This window comes from Haliotis rufescens, unplaced genomic scaffold (genome assembly GCF_023055435.1).
Source record: "Haliotis rufescens isolate VD_foot unplaced genomic scaffold, xgHalRufe1.0.p SCAF_4, whole genome shotgun sequence".
Classification (NCBI taxonomy): domain Eukaryota; kingdom Metazoa; phylum Mollusca; class Gastropoda; order Lepetellida; family Haliotidae; genus Haliotis; species Haliotis rufescens.
Genome location: NW_025964112.1, coordinates 38,669,882 through 38,695,243, shown reverse-complemented (window position 1 = coordinate 38,695,243; position 25,362 = coordinate 38,669,882). Strand labels below are relative to the sequence as shown.

Genomic DNA, 25,362 nt, shown 5'->3' with positions numbered 1-25,362 from the left:
AGATTGGTATTTTATTATGTTCATGGTAACATCTGATTATAGTCAGATGTACATGAACTTGTTGGTTTAATTATATTGGAAAACAATGTGGGACCAGATCGATGCTCATGATGTCAATCACTGGATTGTCTGGTCCAGACTCGATTATTTACAGACCACCGTCAAATAGCTGGTATATTGCTGGGTGTGGGGTTATACAAAAAAACAAACAAACAATGTGGGACGTTAAAGAAGAAAACTACATTTGAGCACCAGATTTTACGTTGTAACAATTAGAACACACAAACAGTGTCTTTAACACATTATGACCGTGATAAGAATGTTGTAGCAATGACCAGCCATTCATAACCATAGATGTGTATAAATGTAGTCAGTGAGTGAGTGAATGTTGTTTTGTCCACATCTTCAGCATACTCCAGCTGTATTACAGATTACGGCGGCCTGAAAATATCCGATCTGACATAGACAAACAAGTGGTTCATATGATGAGCACTGTCCGACGCTGGTCGGGATAAGATGAGGCGTAATCATCTCAGTCCCCGAGCCTGACCACCATATGAATTTGGGTGTCCTCTTAAGGCGATAATAGTTGTTTGGAAACCAATTCTAACCAGAAATCCCCAAGGGGCGTAAAAAATCAAAAAGCACCACAAGCACACACATATTTGAAAACGTGATAAGAAATTATCGACTCTGCAATCTTCAGGATATTTGTACGTTCGGTTTCTTTAGAAACTTGTCCAAAATCTAACCTAGTGCATGCTGTTGGTCCTTGTTCGATATGTTTACATAATGATATTAACCCAAGACGCCCAACAAATGATTACATACATCAAGGTCTGCCAACCCCACCCGGTCTCTACAGTCATATAACACTCATGGATATTAACTGTTTAATGTTTTCACTCCTCGAAACCCATTGCCCTTTGGACAAGAGGCCATAAACGATTCATTAAAAAGTTTCTTCGTCAACCCTGGCAACGCAAGTAATACAAATCAGCACATTGGCCACATTGGCAACCGACTCTCCATGTTTACTGAGTTGATCGGCCAACTCAGGTCCATAGTCTTCGTGGTCGTCAAGAGAGAGGTATGCTTCGGAGGTTCCCTCTGTCGCCGTCATTGCCGCCGTCAATATTCGTAGATGCGGTCGCCAGGCTCCGGCAAATGAGGAGCCGTGTTAGCTCTCAGTCGTTCAGAGACCGACGAAAGGCAAGCATCGATTCAGCAAGCGTTTTCCCGGTGCACCTGAAGCTGGAGTGGTGCGTCGGTAGGGCGATACACCTTCACAGATTGGCCATCATTTACTAGTCGTGTTGTTCGACTGTTTCAAACAACCGATGGATTGTGCTGCAGATTCCGTGGTATTTGGATCTAGTCGGATATACCTTGGTTTCTCATGGAACTTTTACTTTTAAGTCTTTCCTGCTATCAATGGGCTTTGGATTTTTAATTGCGACTATTAAGCAAATTAGTATCGCTTCGGATGGAGGTGTGGGGCTAACAGTGTTTGTCCTTGTACCCCCAAGAAGCATACACTTTTGACTTAGCTTTAATTGTATGCCAGTGTCTATATTCCTGAGAGGATCAAGGTTGTACTAATTGGTAACGTCTAGACCACTTGGGTTTCCTGGAGTGTCGCTCAACACAGTTGTGTCAAAACAGTTGCTACACATCCGCAACATTAAAGAACAGATTGGAAAGAGCGACACTTATACCTGGTCAGGGACCAATCCGACACTTATCTTCTACTTTCCACTGGATAAACACTTCTGAAGGACTTTCCAACTTTAATTAAATGAAGAAACGAAAGTTTAGTCTTTCTATAAACTGGAAAACATAAGAGTGGTTCATCGTATTTCTGGAAACAACTGTTCTACTCTCTATAATGAAACAGTTTTATTAAGAAGAGCAGTGCCTGGATACACAATGTACTGGAGATATGTTGTATGGAGGATGTGAGATGACCAGCTCTGCCTTAGTTACAGGTGTCCAAGACGACGTGAGCAACGTCATGGTTCCATCCTTATGTTCTGCCTAGGGGGCTCTAAACCACGAACCGTGGATACCTCCAGGAAAACCCTTCTCTATATCCTAAACAGGTGAGAATTCGCGTTTATTTAAAAAAAGGTTTATCGTGTCAAGAAAAAAGAACAAGAGGGCGTTTAAAGCCAAAGAGGACAATGTTATGTGTTCGTCATTTGCTGTCATAGTAGGAAGCATATATAGTGTATTCGTCATTTGCCGTCATACTAGGAAGCATATATATTGTATTCGTCATTTGCCGTCATAGTAGGAAGCATATATATTGTATTCGTCATTTGCTATCATAGTAGGAAGCATATATATTGTATTCGTCATTTGCTATCATAGTAGGAAGCATATATATTGTATTCGTCATTTGCTGTCATAGTAGGAAGCATATATATTGTATTCGTCATTTGCTATCATAGTAGGAAGCATATATATTGTATTCGTCATTTGCTGTCATAGTAGGAAGCATATATATTGTATTCGTCATTTGCTATCATACTAGGAAGCATATTTATTGTATTCGTCATTTGCTATCATACTAGGAAGCATATATATTGTATTCGTCATTTGCTGTCATAGGAAGAAGCATATATATTGTATTCGTCATTTGCTGTCATAGTAGGAAGCATATATATTGTATTCGTCATTTGCTATCATACTAGGAAGCATATATATTGTATTCGTCATGTGCCGCCATAGTAGGAAGCATATATATATATTGTATTCGTCATTTGCCGTCATAGGAAGAAGCATATATATTGTATTCGTCATTTTCCTCAGGTTCCATCAGGGTCTCTGTTATGTTAAATTAAGTTAGGTGAGGTGAAATGGCGTTTAACGTCGCGTTCAAGATTGCTGCACTTATAATGTCTGTGTGTGTACGTGAGTGTGGCTGCTTATACCAGTCCGGACCAGTGCCGTTTTCATCGCGCAAGCACACTGAGATACTGTGCCGCAGTTTAATATGGATACCCCTCTCAGACACAGAATACTGACTGAAGTAGGTGATTGTCCTTCGAAATGCCTCAACGAGATAATGAAACGTACGATGAAAGCTTTTAACTTGTATTACGTTTGCTATACAAGGGAAAACGTATGCATGTTATATCATAGATTTCATGACTATATGTGTATTTATGTTTCCTTTCGACATCAATTGTCATCATGAGAGTTCATGTTTAGTATCGCGGAATTCTGATGAAAAAAATCCATAATCACGAGAAATCTTCATTTTGAGTCCATTGTAAGATTCCGACAATATCACGAGCTTGTCTTTATGAAACATTATCAAATTTTGATCATACAAGGTGATGACTTCATAAAAAGTTAATCATTTTTAAAAATACATTCTTAAGTTTACAATCAGTTGGACAATCAGAATTTATTCAAATGACTTAATTTATGTTGGTTCTATTGTCATCTCATAATACTGTATTATATAATAACATTTATCATCAAAATGCATTATCATTTATCCTCAAAATGCATTTACTTGAAATGTGTGGTACACTAACAGAACACACTTAAAGTTATGAACACAAATAGTTCATACACGTTCTTTAGTAACTTTAGCACGGACTTATAAAACAAGTTAAAAAACAAACATTTTTTTCTGAAAATCGCAATCTGTTAATTCTACTGACACAAAGATCCGGTAAACGGTGTTTATTGGAAGCGATTGCATCTCTATTAGATTGATCCGTTATGATTGGCGTTTCCTGATCAGAGAGATTGATGTCAATCACTGTCTCACGCGAAGGCACTCAAATCAACTGTACAAGGCTCTCAAATTATAGAATTTTTAACACTTGAAATTTAAAGAATACCTCTAGAAAATGTAGTACTGACAATTAATAAGGCGGTGCGGTGGGGCTGGATACACGGATACTAGCATGAGCGGAACGTAGTGAATACTTTTTGCTTTGTCAGTGTAAGAAGAATTTTTAGTTCTCGTTCATGTAAGAATATATTGAGTTCGCGTCAATGTACGATACATAAACTATAATTATTTAATTCAGGTCAATGTAAAAAGTATATTGAGTTGATATCAAGAAGAGTTTTCTCCATGACTGTTTATTTGAAAATTACGTAAATTTATGAATACATTTCGTTCACGTCAATGTACGATACATAAACTATTATTTAATTCAGGTCAATGTAAAAAGTGTATTGAGTTGACATCTATGTAAGAAGTACATATTGTTCGCGTCAGTGTATAGGAGTATAATTACATCTAGTCAATATGAGAAGTAAAGCTATGTTTATTTGCATCAATGTAAATAGGTATTTTTAGTTCATATCAATGTAAGAAGTATATTTAGTTCGGGTCAATGTAATTGAGTATATATAGTTCGCGTCAGTGAAGATATATATTTAGTTCAAGTTAATGTAAGAAGTACATTTAGTTCACGTCACGTAAGCAGTATACTACCGAGAAAGATAAGGGAACTAATGATTGAATGTAGCTATCAAAGAGGCGCAGATTTACATAACCGTGGCGTTTCATCTGAACGCAGTGTCTAATCCAAACGACATTTCAAATCATGCATGGACCACAGGTGATGCAAGTGCACACAGAAGCCAAAGTGTGTGTACCTATAGAGGAACTCATAATCACCAATGCAATTGAGCTAAGCACACGCTTAACACGCCCCGAGACAGTATCCCAAGTTGCCCAAATTTTTCACAAATCAAAAAGTGTAATTTCTCGACTGCGGGACAAGTACCGGCTGGGGTTACAATGAGACCTTGCCGTCGTACGCCTATAAAAACGACACCTTGACAATATTGACTCATTACATTAGTTGCACTACGCAATAGAGTCATATATGCTCCTATGCGAATTTCAACATCCCGGTTAAAAACCGGCTCTATTCAGCCAGCCCGAAATATGTGAAGGGTGTGACCCTCACAGCTCAATTTGGCAGCAAAGATTGGGGTTACACCATGTTTACAGAAGAATCAATGTTTTGCCTCCGATTCACAGATGGCAGAAAACTTTGTTGGCGTCGTAGTGGCGAGCGATAAGCCAGGGCAACAATTCATGACTATGTTCGTTGTGGGGGTGATGGTGTCGTGGTGTGTGGCGGTATCACACTTGACAGGAAATCTGATTTAGTTATTGTGAATGGACATTTGGCCAGCGATTTGTTAACGAAATTTTTCATCCTGTCGTTGTTCAATTCGCTTGAATTATTGGTAGATTTTGAACTTCAAAATGACAATGCAAGACCACAGCGTGCCCAGGTCGTCACCGAGTTTCCTCGACGAGAAGGCTATACGGACATTGGACTTGCCCGCTATGTCCCCGGACAAATAGAGCATCTGTGATATGTTCTCGGGCGAAGAGTATACGCTAGAGGCCCAGCACTCAACATTGTAGCCCAGCTTGGGATAGCTCTTCAGGCGGAATGGCGGACAGTACTTCGGGCAACCACATGCAAGTTAATCAACAATATGCCATAAGTCCCAACATTGTAAACACACCAAATATAGATCTCCAACCCCCGAAATTCATTTTTCAAACCTTCATCGTCATTGTACCTACAGTATCATTTCATCAGTTCCTCTATTTTTTGTCGGTGATATACATTTAATTTGCGTCAATTTTGATTCGCGTCAATGTCAAAGAGACAGTATATTTTGTTCACATCATTGTAAGAAGTAATTTTCGTGCGCCTCAACGTGAAAGAGTATATTTAGTTCACGTCAATGTAAGAAGTATGTTTAGACCACAAGGACAAATGCAGCAGGCTGAAATACATTGATTTCTTATAAAGGTTTCACAACATGGTATTAGTACTATAATTACTTTCCACGCAGATAGGATTGTCATTACGGAAAACTCACTGATGTTCATGATTCCGGTCAGGTGTTCCTCTAAATAGAAACGCTCTACTTTCGCAGCAGTTACGCCTCGTAGGAGATAATTCATCATTCGAACTCGAAGTCAAATGGCATTGCCATGGAAATGCAACATATACACGGTACACGCCTACACCATGTTGATACAGGACTACGTCCTGATGACATTGTAAATACATGGGTGAATCATGTCAACGTCCCACCATGAACCTGAGAGAAATGACAATTATTTTTCAATACTTACAGGAAGGGTTTGGTTTAAAGGAACACGAAGACACTGTGTGACTATATTGACCACGCAAGTATGAAAAAAAGATATTTGTAAATACTCACAGTTCAGTTCACATAACAAGACCAAGTATCTCGATAAAAGCTTCAAAATTCTTTCAATAACCATTAGAAATAGTCGCTCAATGCAGTGTCCATTGTAAGATTCCGATTGTATCATATGTTGGTGTTTATCACGTGAATATATCCTGCCCCATCAATGGCACCCGTCACAAACACCTGAAAGGCCAAGAGTTCACTCGAACAAAGACGGGAACGTAATGATGCAAGTCAAAATATGGAATAACATCGGACATCATTTTGGTCACTGATGCTTCAAATTTGGAAATGTCTCCGCATATCTAAGTTAAAACTTTTGGAACGCTTTACCAATGACTTGGATCGTGTAACCCTGACCAAACTACTTTTCTGCAAGAGTCGTATGGCGCTTTTTTCAATTTGCGTAGACACACGACCGACTACCGACTAGAAAAAGGGAACTAATCATTTTTAGTGTAGCTATCGCTGAGGTGTACATTTTACAATTATACCGTGGCGTTGCATCTAATCACAATAAATTTCAGATCATGCATGAACAGCAGGTGATGCAAGTGCACACAGAAGCCGAAGTATGTGAGGTGAACTCACAATCACTAATACAAATGAGCTGAGCACACGCTTCAAATGCCTTCGATACAGTTTCTCAGTGAACAGACAGAATTCGAACTGTGAGTACGACAGGGAGGGGACGTAAATACGCCAGGTCGCCCGAATGGTTCGCAAATAAAAAAAATGTAACTTCTCGACTGTGGGACAAGTACCGTCAAGCGGGTGGGGTTCCAATGACACCTGAACGTGGCAGGCTCAACACAACGACATCATCGTCTCATTATATTAATTGCACTACGCAATAGAATCATTTTCTGTGATCATTTCTGTGATCAATAGCGAATTCCTTACAATAACAGGTAGGCGGATTTCATCTAGCGCAAAACAAACGGCTCTTCGTCTGAAATTAAGGCGTCATGTAAAGGGCTTGACCCTTACAGCGTACTATAGGCGGCAAAGATTGGGATGGGGAAGGCAATACCAGGGACGGGCTGTGTGCCGATGGCCTCTTTCAACGAATCTAGGTTTTGCCTCCGGATCTATGCATCCCGCCCGAAATCATGTGAAGGGCGTGACCCTCACAGCTCAAGATAAGGGTTACACCATGTTTACATAAGAATCAATGTTTTTCCTCCCTTCCACAGATGGCAGAAAACGTTGTTAGCGACGTTGCGGCGACTGGTATGCCTGGGCAACAATTCGTGACCATGATCGTTACGGGGGCGGTAGTGTCATGGTGTAGGGCGGTATCACACATGACAGGCGAAATGATTTAGTTATATTGTGAATGGGCATTTGACTGGCCAGCGACATGTTGACGAAACTTTGCGTTCTGTCGTTAAATTCGCTGGAATTATTGGCAGAAATATTGAACTGAAAGATGACAAAGCAAGACCACATTGTACCCAGGTCGTCACCGAGTATCCCCGACGAGAAGGCATACGGACATTGGACAGGCCTGCTAAGTCCCCTGACATGTTCCCAATAGAGCATCTGTGGGATGTTCTCGGGCAGAGACCCAGCACCCGCCAACGTGGCCAAGCTTGGCGTAGCTCTTCAGGCAACCCTGTCATCAAATTGTCCTGCACGTATCGCCCAACATGGGTTACACAACAGATATTGATCTCCACGCGCGAAATTAATATTACAGACATTTATAGTCATAAAATCTTCACTATCATATCATCACTTCCCTTAGTTTTTGCTGTATATAGAATGCTCGGTTGCACCTCAGAGGTTGTGACATGTTGACACGAAAGGCTTGAGCTGCAGGAAAATTGCTTCACATAAAGACAAAGTGGACTATTGGAAAGTTAAAGTCGTACAGTTTTGTGGACATTTGTTTTTCCATGCTGAATCCTTATGCATAGATACGAATATGAAACAGATAAGGTGGTTTTATTGGTCCCTAAGTTCTAGTTCAGGTGGGTAAATCAGGGGGGATTGCCTACTTCTATCCCCAAATTTCATGAATAAATGTTATCCCTGAGGAAGTCCAGCATAGTATTTTCTCAGTGCACTTCAGATTAGATTTGCTTTCATTTTTGACAAATTGGCCTTTAAAGACGTAACTCACCATATGGTCACCACGTTAAGTGACAAGTGCCCAATGGATCGATAATGTTGTTTTCTTTAAGTTTGTCTTGTTGACGTGTCTAAAGTTGAAAAATCAAATGTTTTGACAGATTGAACTTCGTTCCTTACTGGGATTGCAAAATATTTTGAGAATCCACATGGTATTAATTCCACTTGCCTCAACTACTTCCTGTGAATACGTAGAAAGTCCTGCCTTGGTTGTATTAAGAATTTTGGTTCATCTTTGAGACAGGGATTTGGTGGTACATTTCCTGGACCCTGCAACATATCTCTCATTGTACGGATTTAAACGGAGCCTCGTAATTGAAAACAAGTGAGTGAGACCAACTGAAAACGAAAGATAAATGGACATGTCTTCATGTTTGGTATCCAGTCAAAAACTTCAAGCACTGACGCGTCTAATGAATACACAACGTCATTTACAGGTTTATGGACAAACGGCATATGTGTCACTCTAGCCAGAGAAACGAATGCATCATTTTGTCAGTGTCATTAGAACGTGCTTTGATACCTAACGCTGTGCAACTGATACGACGCCAATCATTTGATCGCCTTTTATGAGGTGAGGTGAAATGGGGTTTAACGTCGCGTCCAAGATGTGTGTGGCTGCTTGTACTAGTCCGGACTGATGCCGATTTATAGTGCTAGCGCACTGAGATACCATGCTGCAGTTTAACATGAATTCCCCACTCAGACACAGTATACTGACTCCGAGCCGACCAGTCCTTGTTTTAGCCCCCTAATGCCGAGCCCCAGACAGGGTAACAACAAGTACCATCTTTTAACGTCTTTTGGTATGATGCGGCCGGGGCTCTCCGGGCGGTCGCTCTATCTCGACCTTATGTAAATGTAGACATTATAACTCATGATGTCTCGTTATATGACTGCTCATTATTATAATGAAGGAAGAATATCATTCAAGTTTTTCCGTTCCATCGAGCCGCATCATATTGCAACGTCTGGAAAAGTCATTTTAATTGATTAACTTGATATAAATAAACACATGAAACTAGAGAAAGCCTTGTTCACATTTCTGCAGAGAAATTATGTATCATACTAGTCTATACAGTTACCATATTTAGAGTTTGCAGACTTATTGAAATTAATCACAAATGTTTTTGAAAGATAGTAATATATCCATCACCTGAGCAACAAATTGAGGAGTATTCGCGAGTTTATATTCTTATTATGCAAACGTAACGGAACTTTTTTTTTCAGATTGTTTACTTTCCAGTGATTGCCTCAGAGCACGTCTATGTCGTTTTTTTGCTTAGTTTGACGTTTGACTAAATTATGTTGTTTCTGTCAGCCGCGTAATTCCATTTCCAATTAACCGTGGCAACAACTTGCTAAATACGTTTTACCCTGCCACACATCGACTGATTTCGACGACTTTAGATTTCCAAAATGACACATGTAACCACCATAATCAAATTCCTTCGGAAATGTTACAAAATCCTATCAACATCGAAGACCCTGTGAAAGTGGAAAGAAGTACTGGAGGCTAAGTAGTTTAGTGTCGTTAAGGTATGTGGGAGCACACTACGTCGACTTAATGCCAATAAATGTGCCAATAAAAGAAATAGACTGACGTTCAGGACACGTGTCAAAGGTTAAGGCCTATGTTTCTGAAGGTATCACGCAGAGAAAAACCGAATAGATGGTATTTCTTTGCCTTGTGTATAATGGATGGTTCCACCAGAAGCATTTCCTTTAGTTTTTTTCACTTCCTGCTTCTGGTTACCTATTTTAGCTCTCCAACTTCAACTTTACGACAGTGAAATAAGACCGACCGAGTTAACTTCCAGATGTGCCTTCCCACCGGGGCCAAAGAGTTTTTCGATTGATGGAATTCAAAAGGTATACAAACCACGGGGGAAATTTCTGTCAATAAGGTTTTGCAGAAAATATCGCTCAGAGGAGGTAATGGTCATTTTTACAAAAGTATATTTCTTTCTGTGTCCTGGTTTAATTGCCCCGTTTATTCGTCAGGTTTACACCACATACCTCGTTACGCTCAAAGAACAACCCCAGGTTGGTTCGTGGCATTTGTCGTTGTGCAAATCCCACAACACCAATGTCAACGGCAGACCAATTACCAATATCGTCTCCGTGGTCCCGGAGTGTCGGAGAGCGGAAGGTCGGGGGTTCGATCCTCGACCGCATCATACCAAAAGACGTTAAAAAATAGTACTTGTTGTTACCCTGTCTGGTGCACGACATTAGGGGGCTAAAACAAGAACTGGTCGGCTTGGAGTCAGTATACTGTGTCTGAGTGGGGTATTCGTGTTAAACAGCGACATGGTATCTCTGTGGGCTAGCAGTATAAACTTGGCATTAGTTCGGACTAGTACAAGCACACACACACACACACACACACGCACGCACGCACGCACGCACGCACACACACACACACACACGTGTATTATATAAGTGCACTAATCTTGATAAGCTTCATTTCACCTCACCTCACCTGAATAAAGGAACATGCCTTTTTTACTTCGTTTCAGTGTCTTTCAACACAATTTATGTTATTCAAATTTGCCTAATGTGTCAACATGTCGACGTTCATCTTATAGCTCTACAAGACATCGTTTGAGGTTTTCATTTTAATCGTTGTTATCATAGTTTCAAACGCTTTAAAATGGTAAAATGAAAAGCTACCTGGCACACACGCACACACGCACACACACACAAACACACACTCACTCACTCACTCGCACATGCATACACACACAAGTAGTTTGAAAGGCAAATTAGGTTTTCAATACTGCTATCGAAAAAATAAAAAGATTGTATTGTTTGTGATTCTATGAATCCTCGCGAAATTTCTTTGGAATACGGTATCAGTAAACAAAGTCGATTGCATAATCAAACAGAGAAAAGAATAAGTACAATCTGCATGACAATAAAGAAAGGTACATTGAAAAAGAACTTTGATCATGTTCAGAGCATAAACAATTTACTGAATAGTAATGGGAGTTTCAACTTCAAAGAGGCTAACGTATTGTAGAAACGAAAAGAAAGTTAATGTGTAAGACTTTTTAAAAAAAGACTTGTTCATAATATTTACATTTATATACAGTGAGTGAATTGGGTTAGCCCCTGTTTGAACAATATAACAGTTATATCACGGCGCGTCAACTGGAACTGCAAGAATAGCCCGAAATGATGCAGGTTTTTGACATTTGATCAACCCCCAAGTTTTGTTGCTGACACAGCAGTTTTAATACAACTGTGAAGTTAAGCCCCAACTATTAATAAGTACATGTATGTTCGTGCTTACGACAAGTCATGCCAGCAGAACCAGTGAATAAGTTAACTCAGCTTAGAAACAGTATTTCAATTACTTCATGGTATGTCAGTTTTTTAGGAAGGAAATCCCAAAGAGTTTTGGGTCTTAACTCTTTTCCACTTAGGTGAAACCTAGCATGGCTATGGTGCTGAACCAAGTTTCATAATCCGGGCGAATCTGCTATTCGAACCCACGATCATGAATCCTTTCACTCCTGACGGATGAACTCTCCACAATGAATTCCAGTGCATTAAATGACTGGGCAACCCGAGCCCTTTTTTTTATCCGACATAATCTTTATAATAGATTTTTGTATTCGCAAGTATATATCTTTCACTCCATTGTGAGCATTAATGGCAGCGTGCTAAAAGAGTAAACTAACTGAACAAATAAAGCACGTTAATATACCGATAGACTCTTCTGAATACCAACTTGGCAAACAAGACATCATTTCTTTGAATTTACGAGTCGATGTTACTGCTCCCTAATTTACCCGTTTCCTTGCTGGTAACAAACCCAACAATTATTCTTCTTAAGTATAGGTCGATGAAATGTTTCAAAGATCCATACAAAGGGCATACCGCGTCACCCTTTATATTGACCACGTACAACACCTGCCAGTGGCTAAATTCAATAGGCTTTCCCAGGTGAGCTATAAAAGCATGTATAACAATGTCCTTTAAGGAGATCAAAACAGGTTTTAAATATTTGCCTTTCTTCAGTTCAACATCAGCGCCTTCCCATCCGTGTGGACGTTTGTTTACTAGGAAGGAAACAAAGCATGTTTCATCAATATGTGTAACTGAAAAACTGGCAGTGTTTACAACTGAATCGTTATGTATGGGTGAAGTGGTTGGTGTTAAGGTTGAATCAATGAAAGCACACTGGAAAGAGACATGCACGAATATGCAATATCTGGACAATAGATGTCATGTTCGTTAAGGAGACACGGGTGGTTTGGTTGCCTGAAGCTCCTCAGCGTGTAGAGTGCATCCATTAGATGTGCAAGGAACCGCAAGAATCCCCGATTCGCCCCGACCAGGGGTAAGCATGTCCTACCTACCCACCTGCCCTACCTAAGCACATTATTTATTTGTTTTACTTTAACGCCGCACTCAACAATATTCCCACGACAGTTTGTCGGAACGGTAGCATATTAAGCAATGTCCTGCAAAACAAAAATATTTTCCTCAACATGATATTCATATGAAACAACAAGCTGGTGTATGTGAACGACCAAATATTCATATCACATTAAGGTGCAACGCCGTGATATAACTACAGTAAACTACGGTTGTAACGAACTCAAAGGGACTACTATTTTTAGTTCGTTATAACCGTAGTTCGTTATAAGCATATTTACAGCATAACTACAGCAAATAGTCGGGACTAAAAAGTTAGTTCGTTATATCCGATAGTTCGTTATAAGCGTGTTCGTTATAACCGAGGTTTACTGTATCTTTTTAATAGGTTAATAACCACTTCAGAAAAGTTGCCAAACATCATATTAAAGCTCCTGGAGTTAAATATCTAGTTCATATCAAATGCACCATGACCCGAATGTACTTTCAATACGCTGTCTTCTAAGAAAACCAGGGTGTTATATTATTCGGCTTCTATGTTGTACACGGTGTTGGCAGGAACGCAAACCCACTCTGGTAAGAAAAAAGTTGAGCTTGGATCAAAGAATGAACTATGTGGGCTTCCATCAGGTGATGGGGTTTATGCAGCTGTCTTGACACCGAGCTTTGGCCAAAAAATGCCTGTACTAGATGTATGTATTACTATTTTTCGCTTGGTTGTATAGGGAGTCTATAGCTAGGTGGTCCAGTGGTCTGAGGCGCCCCCATTCCTTTTTTCAGAATTGCGTCTCTTAGAAACCTATGATCGTGGGTTATAATCTAGTTGTCCTGTATATGTTTCTTTGGTGGTCAGCACTATACCCGTTCTCGTTGGTTTAACCAAAGTGGCATATGTCTAAGAAGTCACTTCGGGCGGTCCTCCAACATGAAACTGACACGCCTTGGTATAACTGGTCGACTGTTCAAAGATGAGATAAACTAAACACGGTCAATGACACTACAAGGCGTGTGGCGGTAGCCTTAATTTAAGTGTTTGATCATCATATTCTAACATAGAAACACTTCGACTTAGAATCATTGCTTTCACTTATCCAGATCCCATTCTACTCCGTAAGCACAGTGTAGTTACCAACTATTTCTTTAAATTTGGGTTTCTTCACAAGTTCAAAATTGCTAACACGCTGAACTGAATGCACTCAATTGAGAATAAAATACCCTGAAGTCAATATTTGCCATCTCGGTGTTGCGGTCAATTGATTTTAGGGTACTTCAACACTGGTTTGATATCTTTTATTGACTGAAAATATTCGATTTTTCTTCAAGGTAAAACGTGAGACAATTAAGCGAGTAACGTTTCATACGCTGAGGTTTGATGAGATTCTTGTAATGGTGTGTCCACCATCGCATATCATTGATTAGACACTGTATTACCAGATGTCTATGCCACAAAACGGTGTGATTCCAATCCTTGTTTCAGAATCATAATTGCAACACTGTGCATAACCAACACAGTTGATTAAGCCTTGTATACATACTGGTGAGCCAGGATAAATTGAGTTGTGACCTGACAATTAACCCCGTATGGCTATGTGTATGAGGTCCGCCCACTGGCGCGTGCCATAATGATTGTAAAGAAAGGGTTGCGGGTGGTAGGTAGGATGGATATGTGCGTGTCCTGTCTGGGATTACAACTGGTTCTTGTGGCGAGTTCATTAGCACATAATAGGACGTGCTGAAGTGAGGTACCCCATGACTGTGAAAACGGTGACAGCAGATGATGCGCTTTAGCGAACATATAGGCAGACCAGTGGCAATGCTACATTCATTCTCCGTGTAATTTATGACTTTACATCACAATTCTCTATCCTGAGAATGTATAATTTGGCCATGCTTACCCAGCTTTGACGTGTATATTTGTTTGTAATTATCTTCTGTCAAACGACTTTTAGAGAATTCACACCGTCACACCGACCTCTAAATAGTCTCATGAGCAACACGTGTGTTCACGGGAGGGATGTTAATTTAATCGCCATGACTTGCACGTGCACAACATGCGTACACCCCCTCTACCTGTAATCAACCAAATATGTTTGCCCAAATTCTTTGCACCGCCTACTTGTCTCAAAAGCGTTCTGCGAGTTGGTTCAACTTATCCTGGATTGCCAGGACGCTTTGGTGCCAATGATAAATGATGAGTAAAAGTGATTGCAAAAATCCGATGAAGACCAGAATTCTAATTCAACAGTTTCTGAACACTTGTTTGGATTGCAGCAAAGCTGTTTTGTTTCATCTTTCTTTTAAAGTTTATTTTCAGTGATGGATTGCACATACCAGCCTATCTATTGGAAAATCAGTTGCATATTTGTGGTATCTGTTTTTCAGACGTTTCCATAAGAATGACTTGTTTTCATTTTACAATGCAAATTTTTTTTTAATAGTATTTAAAAAAAAATTAATTACATTTAAACGGACTCTTCAATCAACACAAAACGGTAAGGTATCATATATCAGACAATCACAGAAAACGTCAACGACAGTAATAACAAGTCTCGATTACCCGACCAAACCGATTCATTTGAGCGTAAGGCAAAATAGCAGTGAAAATAATATGAATGGATCACTGAAAATCAGTGATGACACCAGGTGTTCACGGAAAGGGTAATCATGTCCTACCTACCCACCTGCCCTACCTAAGCACATTATTCATTTGTTTATTGTTTAACGCCGCACTCAACAATATTCCCGCTATATAACGGCGGTCTGTAAATAATCGAGTCTGGACCAGACAATCCAGTGATTGACATTATGAGCATCCATCTACGCAACTGGGATACGATGAGATGCATCAACCAAGTCATCGAGTCTGACCACCCCATCCCGTTAGTCGCCTCTCACCAGCATGGGTTGCTAAACACCAATTCTAACCCAGATCTTTACGGAGCGGTTGCAAAGTAAGCAATGTCCTTCAAAACAAAAACTTTTGGGCAAAAGATCACATATTTCAAGAATCGAATTTATTTCTTAAATGAAAGACGGTGTCAATTATGCCAGCAACAAACTTGTGAAGTAATACATTTCATCTCCTCATATCCGGCACGATAACGGCGAAAGAGTCCCCTGTGACAAGCTACACCACCGTGTGACTCTTTAATGATCTTTACTTGGCAGGAACTTTGTGAACTACAGTATGTTTAACCAGACGTGCAATGGAACACTGGGGTCGTTCTTTGATCTTAGGTCTCAATTGAAAACCCAATGGTGCTTAAGGGTTTCGAGTTTCAAGATGACTACGGGGAAACACGACAATATGTAATCTCAAACATATGTACATTACCCTACTCCAATTGGATTAGTTGCCCCATGGCGAATACTACGGAAGAGGAGAGTGTCAAGGCCATACAGTCGATCTATACGTTTCAATTCCTTTCTTTACAAAGTTACAATGACGAATGTATACACTTTTCTTATTTCTTAACTAGAAGGTCTATTTTCGATTTTCTTATTCAAATTATACTGATCCCTGGAATGAAACATTATATTACATTATTACAGGAACAGATCAAATTATTTTGTTACACTTTTTAAAAGGTGAAATTCTACACATTTCGTCGTAGAGGCCATAGGCTGTATCACCACGGTCACTACATTTGTGTCCACTTGTGTCACTTGTTTGGACAAGCCGAATGTCGATTCGTTCCCTTCTTGTGGCTGTTTTACCAACTTGAAGCGAACATGCCAGCGAAACGTTTTAGTCAACTTGCTGTACCCTATCCGCCTCGGTTTTGTGCGTTTACATGGATGTTTTCAAAATACAGCTGTCATTTACATTCGTTTGTTATTCAGTATGGCAAAATAATTATGAGTGTCACTTTGGTAATCTAGTATATTTTAGAGACAAACTACAAGTTCATTCTTCACTAAACGTGTAAATCTAATAAATTTCATATTACAGGCATCTGTGCATACAGTTAAATACAATGCAGTGAATAAGTACTCACAGAAGTAGCCCTCAGATATATTTGTCTCAAAACATGATTTGAAAACATCAGTGCTTCAACACGCCAAATGAATGTCATAATTTGTAATATCCAAACGTTACCAAACATGTGCAAAATTTACCTGTCAATGTTGTACTTCTTCAACTATCTGGAACTTTTGATATGTAGATATTTGCATTGCTCACTGATCTCACATTTTAGTTCAGGAAAAATAATATCATATCGATTCCCCAACTGTGAAACTGTGGTCCTTAAATTGGTCCTTATATACATGTACTCTTATCGTTATATACATGCACAATGATCCTTATATACATATACACTGATCCATATATACTTATACACTGATCCTTATATAATATACACTGATCCTTATGTACATATACACTAATCCTCATATACATATACACTGATCCTTACATACATATACACTGATCCTTATATACATATACACTGATCCTCATATACATGTACACTGATCCTTATATGCATATACACTGATCCTTATATACATATACACTGATCCTTATATGCATATACACTGATCCTTTTATACATATACACTGATCTTGATATGTATATACACTGATCCTTCCATACATATACACTGATCCTTATATGCATATACACTGATCCTTATATGCATGTACACTGATCCTTATATGCATATGCACTGATCCTTATATGCATATACACTGATCCTTATATGCATATACACTGATCCTTATAATCATATACACTGATCCTTATATGTATATACACTGATCCTTCAATACATATACACTGATCCTTATATGCATGTACACTGATCCTTATATACATATACACTAATCCTCATATACATATACACTGATCCTTATATACATATACACTAATCCTCATATACATATACACTGATCCTCATATACATGTACACTGATCCTTATATGCATATACACTGATCCTTATATACATATACACTGATCCTTATATGCATATACACTGATCCTTATATACATATACACTGATCTTGATATGTATATACACTGATCCTTCCATACATATACACTGATCCTTATATGCATATACACTGATCCTTATATGCATGTACACTGATCCTTATATGCCTATACACTGATCCTTATAATCATATACACTGATCCTTATATGCATATACACTGATCCTTATATACATATACACTAATCCTCATATACATGTACACTGCTCCTTATATGCATATACACTGATCCTTATAATCATATACACTGATCCTTATATGCATATACACTGATCCTTATATGCATATACACTGATCCTTATAATCATATACACTGATCCTTATATGTATATACACTGATCCTCATATACATGTACACTGATCCTCATATACATGTACACTGATCCTTATATACATATACACTGATCCTTATATGTATATACACTGATCCTTATATGCATATACACTGATCCTTATATGCATATACACTGATCCTTATATGCATATACACTGATCCTTCCATACATATTCACTGATCCGTATATACATATACACTGATCCTTCTATGCATGTACACTGATCCTTATATGCATATACACTGATCCTTATAATCATATACACTGATCCTTATATGCATATACACTGATCCTTATATACATATACACTGATCCTCATATACATATACACTGATCCTTATATGTATATACACTGATCCTTCAATACATATACACTGATCCTTATATACATATACACTAATCCTCATATACATATACACTGATCCTTACATACATATACACTGATCCGTATATATACATATACACTGATCCTTACATACATATGCACTGATCCGTATATATACATATACACTGATCCGTATATATACATTATACACTGATCTTTATATACATATACACTGATCTTTATATGAATATACACTGATCCTTATATAAATATACACTGATCCTTATATAAATATACACTGATCCTTATGTACATATACACTGATCCTTATATAAATATACACTGATCCTTATATACATATACACTAATCCTTATGTACATATACACTGATCCTTATATGCATATACACTGATCCTTATATACATATACACTAATCCTCATATACATATACACTGATCCTTACATACATATACACTGATCCGTATATATACATATACACTGATCCGTATATATACATATACACTGATCTTTATATACATATACACTGATCTTTATATGAATATACACTGATCCTTATATAAATAAACACTGATCCTTATGTACATATACACTGATCCTTATGTACATATACACTGATCCTTATATAAATATACACTGATCCTTATATACATATACACTGATCCTTATACACATATACACTGATCCTTATATGTATATACACTGATCCTTATATAAATATACACTGATCCTTATGTACTTACATACTGATCCTTATATAAATATACACTGATCCTTATATGCATATACACTGATCCTTACATACATATACACTGATTCTTATATACATATACACTGATCCTCATATACATATACACTTATCCTTATTTACATATACACTGATCAGTATATACTTACACACTGATCCTTATGTACTCACATACTGATCCTTATATACATATACACTGATCCTTATTTCCATATACACCGATCATTATATACATTATATTGACTCCCTGCTCTAGTTTTGTTACATAACATACATCAAACTGTTTGATTATTTAAAGAATTAGCTATTTCTCCTCGCGGCGAAAGTGTCAAAATACCACCAATTGGTGATGAACCGCTGGTGACCTATTCTATATCCACGGCACTTTCTTATTATGTACAGATATATCTGGCTTGGAACATCGCTGTTGTACTATAAAAAAATGTTTTAGTCACATTATTATTTTCTCTGTTACGAAATCGAAACTTAACATACCTACCGCTATTTGAAAGTAGGACGAATAATGAAATCGAACTATTGGCAGCTACCTCAATAACTCAAGTGGCAATCCCTGGAGGTATACATCGATCAACACAGTACAATCCCTTATAATCGAATATCGTATGTCTCCGATGAGCTGTCCTGAGATCAATAGGTGAAGGACAGTGCAAGTGTACACCAACAATGCTCACATTTACGACAACATTATTCTACTTGTCTGCAGACATTGCGCAAATGTATTGTCCATAAAGGAAATGACACTGGGAACAACAACACTTAAAAGTAGACGAAATTGAACATATCATCAATATCATCATTAAATCATCAATGATGAATGACAGGTGCCTCCACAGGAAGTGTCCAATCGACATCGATCCATTACGGTGAACAGATGGAAATTTTACGACGAATAGTTGGGACTTTGATGATTCATTCCAGCCTGGCTCTCTAAGTTGGAAGCGATTGTTACCCCAGTAGCTCCAGTACGTTCACCAGGACTCATGGGCCATGTTGTAGATGACGTTCGGCGTATTGCTTGCTGACAGCTCTACCACGTGCCGCCATCAACCATACTGAACGTAACATGATGTTTGTGTTTCTTATTTAATTTGTTTTCCTAAACAGAACAAAACAGATAGGGATTATGAATATTTTGGGGTATATTTTTAGGACATTTTGAGCTCAGTCTACTAAAAAAATCCCCCAAATATTCATGATCTCTATCTTTTTTGCTTATAATATTTACTTTTATTTGTAGTAAAAATCAAGAATACATTTTAAAGGGAAAAGTCTAATGCTGATGCAACTGAGGTTTCAATTTTGTACATGAACGCCATAGCCGTCTCGAATTTCAATGAGGACGATTGACTAAATCTGGTAAACACGTTAATTCACTCGCTAAATGAACTTGAGCATATAGGTTGTGTTTTTTTAAAGTATTGATATTTATTCAAGATTTTCAGTACTTCAAACCAAATGTGGAAAAAAATAATTAGTCTGTTGTACAATTATATAAAGAGAGTGAGATACAACATCCTCAAAGTGTGCTACACTGTCACAAATCAATATTCTCTCTGTACTTCTGTGCAATTACGATTAACGATTCAGAATAGATTCCTCTCATTAAAATCTGAATGTTGATTCTACAAAGTTAATGTTTACATGTTCTTACATAATGGTACCAAAATCCATTAATTCTCCAATATTCCTTTTCACGCTGTTTTAACATCCACAAGCGCACTCTAGTAGTCATTCGGCAATATTGTATTTCTCCAAAGATCACACATAATGCAAAAAACATGTAATCCAGGAATCGATGTTTTGCATTGACTTCTTTAAGACTAGGAAGAAGCTTGAAGTATTGGAGTGGATACTGGGAGTGCCAGAGCTTCTTGATGACAAAGACTTTGTTTCACTCAGCAAATAGAGCAAACCTGTGTATTGGTACTCTTGAACTGACGGTTACAATTTTAAATGTGTGTGTGTGACACGATACAATGCCCCCAAACTAACCTTTGAATGATTAAAAGCATTTTGGTGTCAGGAATACCTGACTGATGATGGCCATAGCTTGCAGTAGGTGTTTATATTACCGCGGACGTGTTCTGATGAAATGGAACATAAAGTATATCATGCCGGTCGATACATGCCAAAGGCCTACTCAACCCTTTACAACCTGTTTGGATAAATAAAACAAAACACGTGCTCCTCATGCTGTGGTAATTCGAATTCATTCACTCTTTCAGGCACTTATTAACCCTTGCTTAAAGTAGCCGTCCTGCGATATTTGATTGGCAACTTTAATATACGATAACAGGCAATCGATGTCACAAGCCAGTGCTATTGTGCTTTTATGAATCGTTTTGTGGAAAGGGTGGTGATATGTTTCTTTGATGTATTTGTGATCATAAATACACGATGCTCTTTAGCAATATAGTATTTCCTAAGCACTGCAAGATACTTCCTTTTCTCGTGATTTGTGGGAGAGGTTACGCTTACCTTTGGTCGAATACCTGGTATCGTCACTATTTGATATCCTGCTCATGATATAACTGATTGATTGGCATTCTAGATGGTGTTGCGTAAGTTGGAAAACGTATGACTTTATGGATAACATCCAATAAATATGCAATAAACCAGAAGTTGTTATCCATAAAGTTGTACGTTTTCATGCTCATGATATAGTCGGAATTGTACAATCGAGGGATTCTTTTTATGCATATGGAAAGGGTTTTGTCGCTTTCATTTAGGTCACTTAGGCCTGAGGTTAAAATAGAAATAAATTGTGACTAAATATCATAATGAAATGGCTTTTTTGTTTCAGAGAACGGTTTTTTAAGAAATGTCAATTGGTTACTTCACATCCATATTAACCTACTCAATCATAAACATTTCTGAAATTAGTTAAGAGAATGGTTTGGACTATTTTTTGTGGCTTTTTTCACCGTTATCAACATTTTGGATGACACAAAAATGACATAAAACAAAATAATTAAGAAAACTCTTATTACCACAGTAAAGGCGATCTTCACGGTATATTTTGACGTCATGCACATGTGTTATTATGGGATAAAATTATTGGAATGACGGCAATAAAAAGCACGATTTGTTCAGGTGACTTGACTTGCCTTTGCAAGTGTTTGTTACGGGTGACCGATTGGGCATGATACGCTCACCTTTTTACGAACAGCTGGTATCATCTATATTTGATAGTGAATCACAAAAGCATACTTATGGTATATGGACTCTCCCTTTACCAGAGATTTCATGTGATTATTAAAAGGGTTCAATTGTTTTTATTTATTTGAAAAGCATTTGACTGTTGCAATGAACACTCAAACGTTACATGGTCCGGTGGGCAAGCCAAATGATAAATGATTTTGCCTTTAATGCTTGATATATAGGTTCTGCGCACCCTATGACTAAAGCGTATGCCCAACTTGTGTCCTGACGTTGACGTTCAGTTGCTGCAATACTGTTAATCTTTAAATTAATTACGAAAAATGCGAGTACAGTAAACTACGTTTATAACGACCTGATGGATATAGGGAACTGTGTTCTGGTCCCGGTCAATTGCTGTATATATGCTTATAATGAACTACGGTTATGACGAACTAAAATTTGTGGTCCCTTTGAGTTCGTTATAACCGTAGTTTACTGCATATGTCTGAAAACGCTTTCGTTCACATCCTAAGCCACGGGAGGAGATGTTAATACAGTTTTATCATTTGTATGTTCCAGAAGCCGGAGTGATCTGACCCTTGACCTGATGACGGTTTCACGTGAGGGTTCGGAGGTGTTCGGCGCTGAGATGCAGGAGCTAGTCAACCAAAGCGTCGTATACAGCGGTATACGGGAAAGCGATGGCTATGAGGACTTCTACGTGCAAGCTCGCTTTGTAACAGGGCTAATATGCTACCCCATCGTGTGTGTGTTTGGATTGGTTGGAAATGTCCTCAGCATTATCGTCATGTGTCAGAAACAGATGACGTCATCTACAAATGTGTACCTTCTCGCCTTAGCTATCTCTGATTGCATCAAACTCATCAGTGACTTTCTATACTTCATGGTGATTTTGTTACTAGAAATCGACTTCCCTAGGGGTAATATGGCGTTTGGGTTTTTATATCCCTACGCGCACTATATTTTTAACTCTTCTCTGTGTATATCCGCGTGGCTGACAGTGTCTGTGGCAGTGGAGCGATACATTTACGTCTGTCACCCGACCAAAGTGAAGCACTACTGTGGTATATCACGTGCCAGGACTATTTCCACGTCTGTGTTCCTCATCATGAGCATACTGGCTATACCTTACGCCATGCGTTACAGGACAGTGGAGCAATTCAACAATACCACATCCCATCATTACTACGATCTGCAGGTATCCGACCTGTGGATGAACGAGACATTTTCAACGACATATACCTGGCTTCAGAACTTTCTGCGTTCGATCATCCCGTTGTGTATCCTAATTGTCCTTAACACCTGCATCATCTACGGAATGAGGCGATGTAGGATCGGCCGATCAAAGTCGAGTAGACGACACCGCATCACCGTCATGTTGATCGTCGTAATCATCGTGTTTCTCGTCTGCATCACCCCAGATGCAATTATGTCGACATTCTTCGGCATCGGATATTATGAGGAGAAGTTCCTGCAACGAGGCGTGCGGGAGATCACAGACTTGCTACTACTTGTCAATTCGGCTTGTAATTTTGTAATCTATTGCATATTTAACACAATATTCTGGAGAAACTTTGTGTATTTATTCTGTAGACCTTGTTGTGGTCCAACAGTTCAAATGGAAGAATCACAAATACGACGATTGTCACTGGTGGGTAGACCACGTCCATCCTTGCACGTACGCATAGGTAGCCGGAAGTTCAAAGATGGCCTTCTATCGGAAGTCTGACATCTGTAAAAACGTTTTCAGTTGATCATTCTTCCAGATGTATAATATCTTGTCTAATGAAAATGCCAACATAAAGCGAACAAACTAGCTATTGTCACGATTAGACAACTAATTGTGCTGAGTTGTGATGAATTGCGTTGGACAGGGTCATCCTCAACTTCACGAAAAAGTGACCTAGGACGATGTAATGTCATCGTGTAAAGGCTTTAAGAGAGGCCAACCACACCGAATCCCAGAGTGGCAATTTAATGAACCAATGTCGTGACTTCGCTATTGCTCAACGATCGTACTTCCTATTTGAGATTTGATATCACATCGTTTGTTCAACAGTGATTCCCTTGATAATTACAATGTTCTTCTTTACATATAAGCGTTGAGCTGAGCAACATACACATAAAAACTGTTTGTGTTGTGGATTTGTGTCCCTGTTGCACAGAACAAGCTGCTCAACAGACTTACAATGTAAACAGACCATTCAGTCTATGTATGTGTGATACAGCAACTGTGATACACCCACGAAAATTTACATTTTTTATCAAATATGTATATAATGTTCCGGGGCTTCTTTGTACGTATAGAGTTGGATGTGATCACCCCACTGCCTATCGACTGTTTATGGCGTCTTCACTTGGGCATTTTATAACCTGCTACATTTTACAACTACCTAACAATCATTGTTATCAAATGGTTATAGTGAATTTCCTGATTTAATGTGCACCATGTATTTCAAGGGACCTCGTAATGGATACAACACCATATAAGTCTTTTAATGAATCAGTAGGTTATGGTATCATGCATTTGTACCATGACACTGAACGTACATCCTCTAGTAATGTTACCTCCAAAACGAACCAATAGCATTGAAGACCCCTCACAATGCAAAAGCTCATTGGTTGATTTTGGAGGTACAACCCTTTTGCTGTAAACAATTGAAAGGAAAGTGCATGGGTAATATTTTGTTCGTGGGAATAAAATTATTTGATAATCGGAAAAGCTTGACGAAAGCTTTTCACTGATGCTCGTAACATTCCTGTTACTAACAGGCCGTACTTTCATCTTTACTTGACATGTTCATTTATCACTAAATCACTCAAACTATTAGAATGAAGTCATATGAATCCATTGGTGATGTCGTGTTGTACATGAGACTACTGCTTAGCATATGAATGGGTTTTTTTCAACTTGAGCTTGCCTTAGTGCTGTACTGCCTGTTCTACTGGGGACAATCAAGGAAAATGTACCATATCTTCATTTTTGTGTAAATAAACTGATATTGTCAAC

The 25,362-nt window shown here is 38.5% G+C and overlaps 1 protein-coding gene across 1 annotated transcript; it reads left to right on the top strand.

Annotated features, from left to right (window-relative positions):
* Positions 1-1,089: 1,089 nt before the first annotated feature.
* Positions 1,090-25,362, top strand: LOC124134672 (probable G-protein coupled receptor 139). The gene is made up of 2 exons (XM_046499620.2): positions 1,090-2,102; positions 22,911-25,362. Exons 1-2 carry the CDS (start codon positions 2,029-2,031, stop codon positions 24,079-24,081), a joined length of 1,245 nt encoding a protein of 414 aa, XP_046355576.1. The 5' UTR covers positions 1,090-2,028; the 3' UTR covers positions 24,082-25,362.

Coding starts and splice junctions, on each gene's coding strand:
- LOC124134672 (XM_046499620.2), top strand. CDS start 2,029: ATGTTCTGCCTAGGGGGCTCTAAACCACGAACCGTGGATACCTCCAGG. Junction 2,103..22,910: donor CTTCTCTATATCCTAAACAG/GTGAGAATTCGC, acceptor TGTATGTTCCAG/AAGCCGGAGTGATCTGACCC.